At 43.5% G+C, this 15073-nt stretch overlaps 1 protein-coding gene across 3 annotated transcripts in view; it reads right to left on the bottom strand.

Moving 5' to 3' along the window:
* KCNQ1 (potassium voltage-gated channel subfamily Q member 1) overlaps positions 1-15073 on the bottom strand; it is a 267942-nt gene that overhangs the window by 56959 nt on the left and 195910 nt on the right. For all 3 annotated transcript variants that reach the window (XM_075325459.1, XM_075325460.1, XM_075325458.1), the window contains exons 4-5: positions 7547-7673; positions 4624-4702 (exon numbers count right to left, since the gene is read on the bottom strand). In XM_075325459.1, coding sequence (XP_075181574.1) covers positions 4624-4702; positions 7547-7673 — 206 coding nt within the window. The remainder of the gene's footprint in view (positions 1-4623; positions 4703-7546; positions 7674-15073) is intronic.

The raw sequence follows: 15073 nt of genomic DNA, 5'->3' as shown, positions 1-15073 counted from the left end.
TAAGCCTCTAATATCATATGGAATGTAGATATATGTTTTATAGAAGAAGGGAATTTTGTTTACATACCGTAAATTCCTTTTCTTCTAGCTCCAATTGGGAGACCCAGACAATTGGGTGTATAGCTTCTGCCTCCGGAGGCCACACAAAGTATTACACTTAAAAGTGTAAAGCCCCTCCCCTTCTGCCTATACACCCCCCGTGCATCACGGGCTCCTCAGTTTTGGTGCAAAAGCAAGAAGGAGGAAAAGTTATAAATTGGTTTAAAGTAAATTCAATCCGAAGGAATTTCGGAGAACTGAAACCATTCAACATGAACAACATGTGTACACAAAGAACAACAGCCCGAAGGGAACAGGGGCGGGTGCTGGGTCTCCCAATTGGAGCTAGAAGAAAAGGAATTTACGGTAAGTAAACAAAATTCCCTTCTTCTTTGTCGCTCCATTGGGAGACCCAGACAATTGGGACGTCCAAAAGCAGTCCCTGGGTGGGTAAAGTAAAACCTCGTAATAGAGCCGTAAAACGGCCCCTAGCTGACTCCTCAATTGGAAGAGCTGGGGGAGAAATATCCAACACCTGATTGATGGTCGCTATAAGGTCATTCACTATGGCATCACCTTCAGGTGTATCTAGGTTGAGAGCGGCCTCAGGACTGGCGCATAGCAAATGTGGTGCCAATATTCAAAAAGGGGACAAAAACTGAGCCGGGAAATTATAGGCCGGTAAGTTTAACCTCTACGGTTGGTAAAATCCTTGAGGGTTTCTTGAGAGATGCTATACTGGAGTATCTCAAGAAAAATAACCTTATGACAGAGTATCAACATGGGTTTATGAGGGATCGATCCTGTCAAACTAATTTGATCAGCTTCTATGAAGAGGTAAGTTCAAGCCTGGACCAGGGAAAGGCAGTGGATGTTGTGTATATGGACTTTTCAAAAGCTTTTGATACGGTGCCACACAAAAGGTTGGTACATAAAATGAAAATAATGGGGATAGGGGAAAATATGTGTAACTGGGTTAAAAACTGGCTCAGTGATAGGAAACAAAGGGTGGTTATTAATGGTACGTACTCGGACTGGGTCTCAGTTCATAGTGGGGTACCACAGGGGTCAGTATTGGGCCCGCTTCTTTTCAACATATTTATAAATGACCTTGTTGGGGGCATGCGGAGTAGAATTTCAATATTTGCAGATGATACTAAACTCTGCAGGGTAATCAATACAGAGGAGGATAATTTTATATTACAGGGAGATTTATGTAAATTGGAGGATTGGGCTGAGAAGTGGCAATTGAAGTTTAATGTAGATAAATGTAAGGTCATGCACTTGGGTAGAGGAAATAACATTTATGATTATGTACTTAATTGTAGAACACTGGGTAAAACAGACACAGAAAAAGACTTGGGTGTATGGGTGGATGGTAAACTTCACTTTAGTAGACAGTGTCAGGCAGCTGCTGCCAGGGCTAATAAAATAATGGGATGTATTAAAAGAGGTATAAGTGTTCATGAAAAAAATATAGTTCTACCTCTGTACAAGTCACTAGTGCGACCGCACTTAGAATACTGTGTACAATTCTGGTCACCGATATATAAGAAGGACATAGCTGAACTGGAGAGGGTGCAGAGAAGAGCGACCAAGATTATTAGAGGAATGGGTGGGCTGCAATACCAAGACAGGTTATTAAACTTGGGGTTATTTAGTTTGGAAAAACGAAGGCTTAGGGGGGATCTAATCACAATGTATAAATATATGAGGGGACAGTACAGAGACCTTTCCAAAGATCTTTTTACACCTAGGCCTGCGACTGGAACACGGGGGCATCCGCTACGTCTTGAGGAAAGAAGGTTTAATCATAATCACAGACGAGGATTCTTTACTGTACGGGCAGTGAGACTATGGAACTCTCTGCCGCATGATGTTGTAATGAGTGATTCACTACTAACATTTAAGCAGAGCCTGGACGCCTTTCTTGAAAAATTTAATATTACCAGTTATGTATATTAGATTTTATGACAGGGTATTGATCCAGGGAACTAGTCTGATTGCCGGATGTGGAGTCAGGAAGGACATATTTTCCCCATTGGAACTTGTTTGCCACATTGGGGTTTTTTTTGCCTTCCTCTGGATCAACATGTTAGGCTACGGGTTGAACTAGATGGACTTAGAGTCTCCCTTCAACCTTAAAAACTATGATACTATGATACTATGATCAGAATCCTGATCTGCTACCTCCGCTTCATCATCCAGAGAGTCCTCCTGCTGAGACCCTGAACAGTGTGATGAAGTCGAGGGAATTTCCCAGCGAGCCCGCTTAGGCGGTCTGGGACTGCGGTCCGTGTCAGAGACCTCACCCTGGGACCTATGGGTCACCCCAGGAGCACTTTGCTGCTCCAACTGAGGGGGGCCTGGGGTCAATGATTCAACAGTGCCCGGGGCCTGTGTTACCGGCCTGGACTGCAAGGCTTCTAGTATCTTAGCAGACCATTTATCCATACTCTCAGACAGTTTGTCAGCAAATACTGCAAACTCCGTCCCTGTCACCTGGACAGTGGTAGCAGGTGGTTCCACCTGGGCCACCAGTAGCAGAGGCTCCGGCTGAGTAAGTGCCACAGGGGCCGAGCATTGCACACAATGAGGGTCGGTGGAACCTGCCGGTAGTATAGCCGCACATGAGGTACAGGTTGCAAAGTAAGCCTGTGCTTTGGCACCCTTGCTTTTTGCGGATGACATGCTGTTGTCTCCTCTGAGTACAATCCAGGAGGGTATATAGCCAAAAATCAACAGTGCGACCGTACAGTGTAAATGTATAGCATATAAGCATATATATATATATGTACACTTCGGCACTCAGTGGGGCCAGCACCTCAGGTGCTGCTTACCGACCGCTCAAAGCGGTTGTGTGATCACCAGATTCCCTGCCTGGAACTCCCAGAGCCGTGTTGTCTCTCCTCTCCAGCGTCAGAAGTGCTGACAGGAATGGCTGCCGGCGTTCTGTGGGGAGGAGGGGGCCGTGGGCGTGCCCTAGAAAGTGCGGGAATCTGGTGCCCCACTGTGCTGAGTGAGGGGGGAGGAGGATACAAAGTATGCTCCAGCCCTCAGCGCTGACGTCCTGTGCAGCGTCTTGCCCTTCCCCTGACTGGCAGGCCTGGGGGCGGGAATATGCGATACTAGGCCGCAAAAGCCGGGGACTAAAGTTATAAGCGCGGCCGGCAAATAAGCGCGGTCGGCGCGGTAGTCCCCGGCGCACTAACACACCCAGCAGTGCTGCAGTGTGTATGGCACAAGCGCTCCATGCGCGGTCCCCCAAGCGGACACAGAGTACCTCACAGTAGCAGGGCCTTGTCCCTGACGATACCCGGCTCCTGTCCAGCAGATTCCCCAGGGGCTGCGGAGGGAGCACGGTCCCCGTGCCTGGAGACCGATTAGGATCCCACTTCACCCAGAGCCCTTAAGGGATGGGGAAGGAAAACAGCATGTGGCTCCTGCCTATGTACCCGCAATGGGTACCTCAACCTTAACAACACCGCCGACCAGAGTGGGGTGAGAAGGGAGCATGCTGGGGGCCCTGTTATGGGCCCTCTTTTCTTCCATCCGACATAGTCAGCAGCTGCTGCTGACTAAGATGTGGAGCTATGCGTGGATGTCAGCCTCCTTCGCACAAAGCATAAAAACTGAGGAGCCCGTGATGCACGGGGGGGTGTATAGGCAGAGGGGAGGGGTTTACACTTTTAAGTGTAATACTTTGTGTGGCCTCCGGAGGCAGAAGCTATACACCCAATTGTCTGGGTCTCCCAATGGAGCGACAAAGAAAACATAACATATCCTCTCAAATCCCATGGGATTTCTTATTATTGAGGCTAGCACCTCAATTGTATGGAGGCATCACATGGCCGCAAATACAATGCCCATAGTTGGAGGCTAGATGAACAATCCGCAGGGACTCCTCATGACTGTGTACATGACTCTGCATAATGCATGAGTCCAAACATACAGGTAAATACTGTAGTTCTGTATGTATGTCAACTGATTTCCCATTTATTCATTGGTTGAGATCAAAACCCAATGGTCGCTATTACAGGGTACATTTTTGTAAGTCCAGCTCCTCCCACTTGACTGGAGGTTCATTAATTTAAATAACAGTCACTGCTGGGTTAAAAATGATATTCTGAGGCACTTCGCATTATAGTCTCATGTTAGGGATACAGGTTATATAGTTATATACAGTAGTAATGGGGCAGTTTAAAAGGCCAAAGCCGCGTGACAAGGTCACTTTATATCCTTCTCATACCCATTTTAGAATCCCATGGGGCTGTATTAGTAGTAATTGACAATCTTATTTATATAAATGTGCACACAGAGATAGCAGTCAATCAAGAAATTAGGACCACCCACTGAGCTCCTGAGGTCACCAAAAAAAAAAAAAGTCATACTGAATATTTTCCCACCACTCAATATATCAACCTACTTTGTCTTCCAACAGCGTGATATGCATGAGAAGGAGCTATGTTCAACAAGACAGGTTCATTGTAAAGGTATTGGTGAAAATATACAAGGTAACGAACCCCTTTAAAAAAAGTAAAATAAATAAAAAAGATACAAATTCACTTTATAATCAAAAATTACCTTATTGCTGATGTTGCAAAAACCTGCCCATTTGATCCGACACAAAGGACTATCACCGAAGCTACAACAACAATTAAATCTGCAACATAAAGACATATTCTTATTACATAATACTAGTTTATTGGAGTCAGCAACTTTTTCTTATGTTCACACGTGGCATAATAGCAGTGTTTTTACTGTGCATTTTATGAAGCATATTTTGTGCATAAAATACACCATGTTTTACAGTACCAGCTGTACAGTCAGTAAATACGCTCAATACCTAAAGCTACTTTAGTATAGTGTTTAGTTTTTGTCAACACAATATTTCTAAGAATCCATTGACTTTGGTTCTGTTCTATGTCTATGTATACTTTTTTAATTATCTCAACAGATCTATGTGGTAAGATTGGTTCTGTTACTGTATCTATGTAGCAATCTCTGGTACTGCGTCTATGTAGAAATTTTGGCTGTGTTTCAAGGTCTTAAGGTCTAGTCACACACAACGACTTACCAGCGATCCCGAAAACGATGCTACCTCATAGAGATCGCTGGTAAGTCGCTGGGAGGTCGCTGGTGAGATGTCACACAGTCAGACCTTACCAGCGATGCAGGAACGATACAGGTCGCAGTAGCGCCTGTATAATGATCTCAGCAGTCACTGTGACCCTGTCACACAGTGTCAAACACAGCGATGTGTCCTGCCCAGCAGGACATCACCTTTGAAGAAAATGGCCTGGACCATTCTGCAACGACCGGCGACCTCACAGCAGGGGCCTGATCGCTAACAGGATCGCTACTGCGTCACAGAAACCGTGACTCAGCAGCGATCTCGCTAGCGATCTCATGTGTGACGGTACCTTTAGAGTTTTGAAATCATTTATCTATGGTGAACAGTTTATAGTCTCATATTATCTACAGATCGATCAATCAACACACATGCACGCCCACACACACATAGATTTACTTTTTACATACAATCTGCACAATTTATACTATTAGATTTCTATTTGGGATGCTGAGAGGCCACCAGTCACTGATTGCACTGAACTACACACAGCATCTACAGCTACTGTAAAATAAATAACTCAGTAATAAGTCCTAATTGAATGAAGTTACCAAACACTTTAATCACTTATCTGGGATTACACACACACAAATGAATACAATACCTCCCTCTTCACCAGCAGAATGGAGTTAATCTTGCTTTGCAAGGTGGAGGTAAATAAAGAAGGGCTGCTTCTCATGGGCCAGTGCTATGCATTAAGCAGGCATGGGCATAGCGCTTCATTTTCTTGACATTTTATACTCTTGTATGTCACAACATTCCAGTCAACAATCCTGACAGACCTAGTCTTCCCCTGGGAGGGCCACACTTGTCAAGATGTGTGAAGCACAGGGCAGGCAGTGGTAGTCATGCTGCAGGGGTCTGCAGGCCACAGCGCAGCCACTCGCTAACCCCATGCTTCCCCGTCACCACACCACTCATGGGAGGACTCCGCAACAGTCCAGGCGACACTATATTCCTCCTCACAGTAAATAGAGCTGAGGCAAGGTTTCTTCTTCCAAATATGTAAACTTTATTATTCTTCCACTCCTGCATTACTTCGGTCCGTGTCAAACCAGCACCATTACACATCCCATCAGGGTTCCTTCTACACAATTTAGCAGCTGTCCATACTTCTGGCACCTGGGTTCTGCATGACACCTCTAGGCCTCTCATCACCACCATTTAACTTCTCTGGCACCAACCGGTTCATAAAGTCTGTTGGGCCACTTCACCCCACCTACAGGGCATGCTAGCGCACATGAAGAGCTGCAACCAATGGTGCTTCCCCATCCGTGCCCAGGCCAGGATCCAGTACTACTCCTTGAGTGTGCACTGACCTTCAGTCATAGTGAGGGACTCTTGGAGTATTCCGAGCGAGACAATACGGACGCCAGACCCCCGACCGTCAGGGCTATACCCTGGGGATGCAGTTGACCAATCCTAAGCGGATCCCACATGTCATGGACTGAGGGGTGACCCTTAGGGTCAGAATCTTCAAAGGACTTCTGTACACAACTCCTACTGGAGGGACTCTCCTCCTCCCTACTCTCTCTCTCTCTTTTATATGACCTACTCTACTCCTCTTATTAACTCTCTCCCTGCCCACCCAGGTGCAAGGACAGCCATGCTATAACACTGCCACCAGGTAGCTATTTATACAGTACATATTCCTATATTTAGCAACCATAACTCCATTTTGATTTACACAATTTGTTTTACTCTTTACTGTTGTCAGCTGCTCACTAGCATCCGATACAAGTCCTTCTCTTTCTGTCCACTCTTACATGGGCCTTCTATTTCCCCTGGGTTTCTATCCATTCTGTTTAATCGGCCTCCCTGGCCTGAGTTCTGCTCTATGAGATATTCCGATTTATCAAACGTTGCAGTCTATCATGTATCTTGTCACGTTTCCTTGGTCCTTAGGACGTATTATCTGATCTGTGACTCTCCCTCTTCTCCCTGCACACACCCTGTAACACTGCAGTCTAATAACCATCAGACCTTAGGGTCTGGTATCCAGACAAGAAGGACCGATCTGCCTCTGTGTCCCCATGTAACGCCTCACATCCTGAGCTAATCCCCACTATTAACCCTACATGTGCCAGACCAAATAAAGCTCATTAACCAAACAAATAAAACCACATTTAAAACAGTGAACTGCATTGCAGAACATAAAGCCTTTCTCCGAGGCGGGTGTGAGAAACATTTCCAGTTCCTTACATCATATTCTCCAGTGGATTATTTTAGCAATAAAATGTGATAAGATGTGATGGAAGAATAAGAGCGAATCAGGCTCTCAGTAATCATGTCAGGCGCATTTAGTACATTGCTGGGTATGTGTTACATATTTTACTTAATAAGCATGCGTAAAAAAAAATAAAAATTACTACATACCTATAACAGAAATAGGTTTCCTGGCAAAGCGTAGTCTTCCCCATATTCCCACATATTTACTTCGACAACCTGCAGACCACAATCTAACAAAATATTCTGCTCCAAAGAATACTACCAGCACGATTTCCTGTAATTAGACAGACATATTTAATTACTGGTTTATGAGATAAACATTGCATTTAATGACTGAAATATTATTACATATGTATGCAATCTGCAATATCAATTCAATGATATTACCACCAATTTACCATTTAAAATTTAGAAGTTTGGTAAGAAAGATGCAGAATTTGGATGGTATCATAGGGAATTTGGCAGCAGGATTCATACCCCAATCTATTTATATGCGCATGTACAGTAGCTCTTTCAAAAACAAGTCCAATGATACCTATACATGGCCGGACTGTTCCTACATTACTGAGAAATCAGAGTTTGAATTTATATGCAAACTAGCTGTAGTACCCGGGCGTTGCCCGGTATACTCTGTGTCTCTTTCCCCCATCTGTCTCTCTATCCATCTCCCCACCGACATCTTATTACCTCACACATAAGCTTCTTATACTAACAATTTATTTCGTTCTTATACCAACCAATCACAGCTGCTATTAACCTATAGCTCGCAGCTCCATTGACTTTAAATGGAGGCAGGTTTTTTGGAGACTAACTAAAGCGCGGGGTTACATTTTCCCGTCAAAACATAGTCTATGACGTTCCCTGAGTCACATGGGGTGTCTGTGCAAAATTTCGTGGTTTTAAATGCGATGGTGCGGATTCCTTTAGCGGACATACATATATACATACACACATACATACACTCAGCTTTATATATTAGATGAAGCTGAAGAGCAATTAGTAGAACTGAAGCCTCTGTCAGTCCAGCTCTATTCACTGATCTGCGCTGCTGCCTCCTGCTGGACTGATGATCTCTATGCGGTGTGACTACAGGCAAAACACCCATCAGTCCAGCAGGCACCATTATAAACGACCAACTCCAAGGGACACATATGAGCCAACCCTGGACTTGTTCATTTGCATCATTTACGTCAATAGTAAATGGTGAAAACCTATTAAGCTATAGAATCACCTGACACAGCAAACAATAACAACTCTATAGCAACCACTTAGTCATTTTACACCATATTTAAAACTAGAATGTGTAATAATATTCGTACACTGGGACAAATACATGATAATATAAATGGGGATGGTTCCCATTAAACACTCGCCATCAGTACAGAATGAACCGTCCTACATGGTTATCAAAGTGTGAGAGACAGAGCTGACACCCTGACAAAAAGATGAGATAGCGGAGAAGGTGCACGTATTCTCCAGATCTTCAAAGTAACACAAAACCGGGTAAGGCTATGTGCGCACTTTGCGTCCAGTTACTTGTAGTTGGAAACGCATCCTCTGGCAGAAATTGTCTTTGTCAAATTTGGTTTTGACCACAAAAACGCTAAAAATACGCTTGTGTTTTTACCGCGATTTATATGTTTTTTCCTTGCTTACAGTCAGATGCGTTTTGAATACAAATACACTACTAAATAAAGGTTTAAACATTCAAACACTTTGAAAAAAACGGAAAAAAATGATAACAAATATCATGATTAAAATCATACACAAAATAGCTAATTTTATTAAAATTATACATGTGTTCTAATATTTCTGCATAAGATGACGTTAAATTATGGATTTTCATTAATTTATTTGTCGAACTGTGTGTGTGTAAAGGGACATATCATGCCCTTATTATAAATTTAAAAACGCATGCGTTTATTTTGTCAAAAAAGCATGTTAAACCCTGGGATTTTGATTTTGGATGAGTTTTGGAAGTTCTCATTGACTCTAATGTTAGCAAAACGCTGCCAAAATGGCAAAAACAATGGACATGCTGCTTCTTTAAAACGCTGAGTTTTTGACAAATATTCTGCAACTGAAACGCTGCATTTTTAACAGCATTGGGCGCACAAGAAAGCCATATTTCCCATAGACTTTGCTTGTAAATCAAAACGCATGCATTTTGGTATTAAAACGCTGCAGTTCAAAACGCTGCGGAAACGCATGAAAAAACGCATCGTGCGCATACAGCATACACTTCTTCATCACCCATTGGTGTAAGGTGCACAATGTTTTACATAAGATGTTCCTTCTCAGTGTTAGGCCTCTTTCACACGCCCGTGAAAATCACGCATGTGTTTCACGGACATGTCAAAGATGCGTATTGCCCTAGGTGAGCTGTGTGTATGGCACACGTGTGTTCTCCGTGTGTTATCCGTGATAACACATGGAGAACGGGAACTTTCTGCTCACCTGTCCCTGGCGTCGCTGTCCATGGTGCTGATCTTCGGTCTCCAGTCCTGCAGACTCCCTGCTGCTGCTGCTTCCGGCCGCAGTGAAGTGAATATTAAATGAGCGGCGGTCAGCAGCAAGTGACAGCATCGGCAGAGACAGGAGGGCAGGAGAAGATGAGTAAAGGTTTTTTATTTTTTTTTAATAGACACGTGTCTTTTCTCCGGTGAGTCCGTGTGGTTCATGTGTGTTCCGTGTGACACCCGTGATGCCGGAGGAAGAAAAACGGACATGTCGGCGTGTGGAGCACACGCAAGTATGGAATGGACACACGTTCCACACGTGGAAACACGTTCCGTGCGAAAATACTTACGTGTGCCCGAAACCATAGGAAAACCTATGTTAACGTGTGTACGTGTGTCCGGTACGTGAGAAAACTGTCAAACACGTACCGGAGGCACGAATGTGTGAAAGAGGCCTTACATGTGAAGTGGATGACCATTCCACTTTAAACAACTTTTGGTCCTGCCCAATCTCCAACACTTTTGGTCCAACATGGTGGAGCTCATAAGCCACCCTACAGATCTTGGTGTCTCTACGAACCATAGTGTCTTTTTGTTAGGCACACTCCACCCAGAAGGAAACTATCAGAACTGAAGTAGCGCACATATTGCAACCCATATTTCTGAAGACAACCTGAAACCCCTACAGCAGGTATGGGCTATTCAACAATAAATGACATCATGTGGATGGGGGATCTAATGCTTTTACTAAAGAAAACATAGATAACTTTCAGAAAACAGTTTTACTTAACCAGTTTCATCTAGTCTTAGCATTGCCGATCGGCTCTACGAATATCTAAACCCATACTTATTTGTAAGATCACCTCTTTCTCCACTAGCCCCCACCCTGCCTTTTTTTTTGCTTTTTTTCTACAATTTCCTACTATATAGTTGAAAATAGAAAGTGCTAAGGAGTAATCGTTGAAATTACAGTTGGTTGAAAACCAAATTGCATGTGTCATTCCATCAGCCATGACCATAGTCTATGGCCGTTACAAGGGAGAGGAAGTACCGTTCCTTACCTACCGGTATCCACAGGTATTTTTTTCATTAGCTAGTCGGCACAACATCACATGTCCATCATTCCACATAAATGATGTTGTGTGGGATCGGCTAATCAAAAGAAGAACCGGCAGGTTAGAGGCGATAGTCCTGCTCTCGTGATGTCACCAAATAGATTTGCCCCAATGATAGTTGACATTCGTGTTCTAGAATAATCTTACTAAGGCTGCATCTTTGTTTATAAATATTTACTTATTTCTTTCGATTGATTTCCTTTCATTAAAAAAAGGAAACAAAAATTTGCAAGTTTAAATTCTGAAAAATGGCACAAGTAAGCTTTCCTAAAGGATATTTGTTTTTGGCCCAGATTCACCTAACATATGATTGTATTTCAAACAAAAACGTGATTTAGCCTCAAACATTGTGAGAACAACCAAATGTAAAATTGAAGGTTTTTTATACTTTCATTAAACAGATTTTGGGCTTGTAATGAATATTTTGACATGACAACCAGTGACATGTAAAGGACTCATTCACATAAACAAAGAATGACTGCCAAGTTCTCAGGAAGAACGCAACTTATCTGTCCCTAGTCACTTGCTGCTGACCTCCGCAGGCTGAAGGAAACATTGATGAAATGCTGGTGTGACCTGACATGTCACAGATGAGCCATGATCCACCATCAAGCAACAAGCAAAAGTGAACAAAGCATCAACCGCAGTCACATTTACAATTCTGACAGAGGCTCAAACTGCAGCCAAAACAATGTCAAGTAATGATATAGGAATGGTGATTACAAGCAGGTTCTAGGAAGGCACCGTCTTGGGCACTGACATCTTTCTAGAGAGCTTTCCATGAGAATGACTTCTGGGACTTCCTTCTGATGACAAGTAAAAAATCTCTGCTCAGTTATCTCGAAATTTGTGATCTCTCCATGTGCAGAATTTCACTGCAATTGTGTTGGCAGTCACTTCTACTTCAAGGGCATTTTTTACGTCTTCAAGTTTCTGCTGTATGTAAACGATCACCTCAGGACTATGATCAATGACAGGTCTTCTATCGTGTTTGACAATTAGGAGTCCAGAATTAAAAAAAAAAAAAAAAAGCTTCCAGGGTCTATCTTGCATGTTGTAAAAATAGTTTAAAACTGTTCCAAATTTTGTGGAAGGAATCTTTAGTACTATGCAAAAGTTTTAGTAAGATGTGCAGAAATGCTGCAAGGTGAGAAAGCTTTCAAAAATAGAAGTGTTAATAGTTACTTTTATCAATTAACAAAATATAAAGTGAATAAACAAAAGAGAAATGTAAAACAAAATCAATATTTGGTATGATCATCATTTGTCCTCAAAACTGCATCAATTCTTCTAAGTACACTTGCATAATGACTTGCGTTCTGTAGGATTACAGTCAGGTGTAGGAGTAACTAATTATACCAAACAAGTGATAATGATCATCATTTACGTACAGTGCAACCTTTGTTTAAGAGTAACTTGGTTTGAGAGCATTTTGGAGGACAAGCAAAGCTTTTTACAAATGTGTACCTTGGTTTAAGAGCAATGCTTTGCAATAAGAGCAAATACTCACCGTGCACACTTCCAAGTTATGTCCTTTTACCACGTTCTGACCCGCTCTGGAGGTAACTTTCTGTCCATATGTACTGTTTACTGTATACAGTATACCATTGCACAGCACATGGAAGAAAGGCCCCAGCATCCAAGTCCAAAAACATAATAAAAACAGCTGTTTATTGATAAATGTTTAAAATGCACAGGTTCTACATGATTAAAACCACATGGCAGTTATTGATGGTACGCGTTTCGAGTGTCTAGCACTCTTAGGGGCACTTTGCACACTACGACATCGCAGCTGCGATGTCGGTGGGGTCAAATCGAAAGTGACGCACATCCGGCGTCGCAGTCGATATCGTAGTGTGTAAATCCTTTTTGATACGATTAAGGAGCGCAAAAACGTCCAAATCGTATCATCGGTGTAGTGTCGGTCATTTCCATAATTTCGGAAGGACCGATGTTACGATGTTGTTCTTCGTTCCAGCGGCATCACACATCGCTGTGTGTGAAGCCGCAGGAGCGAGGAACATCACCTTACCTGCGTTCTGCGGCTCACGCCGGCTATGCGTAAGGAAGGAGGTGGGCGGTATGTTTACGTCCCGCTCAGCTCCGCCCCTCCGCTTCTATTGGCCGCCTGCCGTGTGAAGTCGCTATGACGCCGCACAACCCACCCCCTTAATAAGGAGGCGGTTCGCCGTACAGAGCAACGTCACAGAGCAGGGGAGTGCATGTGAAGCTGGCGTAGCGATAATGTTCGCTATGGCAGCTATCACCATGATATCGCAGCTGCGACGGGGGCAGGGACTATCGCGCTCAGCATCGCAGCATCGGCTTGCGATGTCGTAGTGTGCAAAGTGTCCCTTAGTTCGAATCCATTGGATTCGAACTAAGTGCTAGACACTCGAAACGCCTACCATCAATAACTGCCATGTGGTTTTTATCATGTAGAACCTGCACATTTTAAAGATTTATCAATAAACAACTGTTTTTATTATATTTTTGGACTTGGATGCTGGAGCCTTTCTTCCATTTGGATTACCAGTCTGGCTGACTTTCCGTGCACCGTCCTCCCAATGGTCTCCATGTGGATCGGGTAAGCTGAAAATCTTTCCTTTTTCTTGGACATTGCACAGCACAGTATATACTATATAGCATTTCTGTCATTTTGCATTTGTGAATACAGTATTGTACTTTCTTTCTGATAACCAGTGCAGCACATTGCTTGTACTGTACCTCTCGCACTCCAACAATTCTATTGGAAGCTAAAGTGCAGTTTATTTTTTTACATGTTTTTTGCTGTACAGTATTTTGTATTAGTGTACTGTAATCATTTTGTATGAATACAGTACATTATATTGTATTACTGTAATAAGTGTATAAATACTGTAAATATTTTGGGTTGTGGAACAAATTATCTGCGTTTCAATTATTTCCTATGGGAAAATTCGCTTTGATATAAGAGTAACTTGGTTTAACAGCACACTCCGGAACCAATTATGCTCCTAATCCAAGGTTCCACTGTATGTGGATTTAAGGGGTAAGGTTTCTCCTTGTGGAGGGTAATATGCTTGTATGAGGAGACTTAAACGCCTTGCATGCTCCTCATGGAAATTGAAGAGGCAATTTGGATATTTAAGTTCCAGGAAGAGCAAGGCGTTTAAGTCTCCTCATACTGGCATATCACTCTCCATAAGGAGAAACCTTACCCTTTAGATCCCGTTCTTAAGGGTGCTTTACACGCTGCGACATCGCTATCGATATATCGTCGGGGTCACGTCGTTAGTGACGCACATCCGGCGCCGGTAGTGACATCGCAGCGTGTGACACCAAGGAGCGACGATTAACGATTGCAAAATCGTTCAAAAACAGTGATCGTTGACACGTCGCTCCTTTCCTTAATATCGTTGCTGCCACAGGTATGATGTTTGTCGTTCCTGCGGCACCACACATCGCTATGTGCGACACCGCAGGAACAACAAACATCTCCTTACCTGCGTCCACCGGCAATGTGGAAGGAAGGAGGTGGGCGGGATGTTACATCCCGCTCATCTCCGCCTCTCTGCTTCTATTGGACGGCCGCTTAGTGACGTCGCGGTGACGTCGCTTTGACGCCAAACAAACCTCCCCTTTGAAGGAGGGATTGATCGGTGGTCACAGCGACGTCCCTGCACAGATATGTGCGTGTGACGCTGCCGTAGCGATAATGTTCGCTACGGTAGCGATCACCAAATGTCGCATGTCGACAGGGGCGGGTGCTATCGCGCTCGACATCGCTAGCAATAGCTAGCGATGTCGCAGCATGTAAAGCACCCTTACGCCTCTCACATAGCCAAATCAGATCTCATATTTTGCACTGATGAGGAGCAACACCCAGAAACACTGACTGCAAATTGAGACTCTGGTTTGCTTGTATCTCAAGTCATGTGGCAAGGCTCATTAAAGGATAGATCTTAACTTTTAGGATTGCTACTTAGACTGGGTGGCAGTAGAGTTCACATCCTCTTCCTCTCTGAAGAGGCAAGCTGCATACTTATGTAGGTTGAAACACATCATTAACTGAAAAACAACTGTGTGTTAGGCTTATTAACCCTAGAACACGCAACCAT

This window comes from Anomaloglossus baeobatrachus, chromosome 10 (assembly GCF_048569485.1).
Source record: "Anomaloglossus baeobatrachus isolate aAnoBae1 chromosome 10, aAnoBae1.hap1, whole genome shotgun sequence".
Classification (NCBI taxonomy): Eukaryota; Metazoa; Chordata; class Amphibia; order Anura; family Aromobatidae; genus Anomaloglossus; species Anomaloglossus baeobatrachus.
Note: the sequence above shows the minus strand (reverse complement) of the source record. Positions and strands in the feature narration are given on the sequence as shown.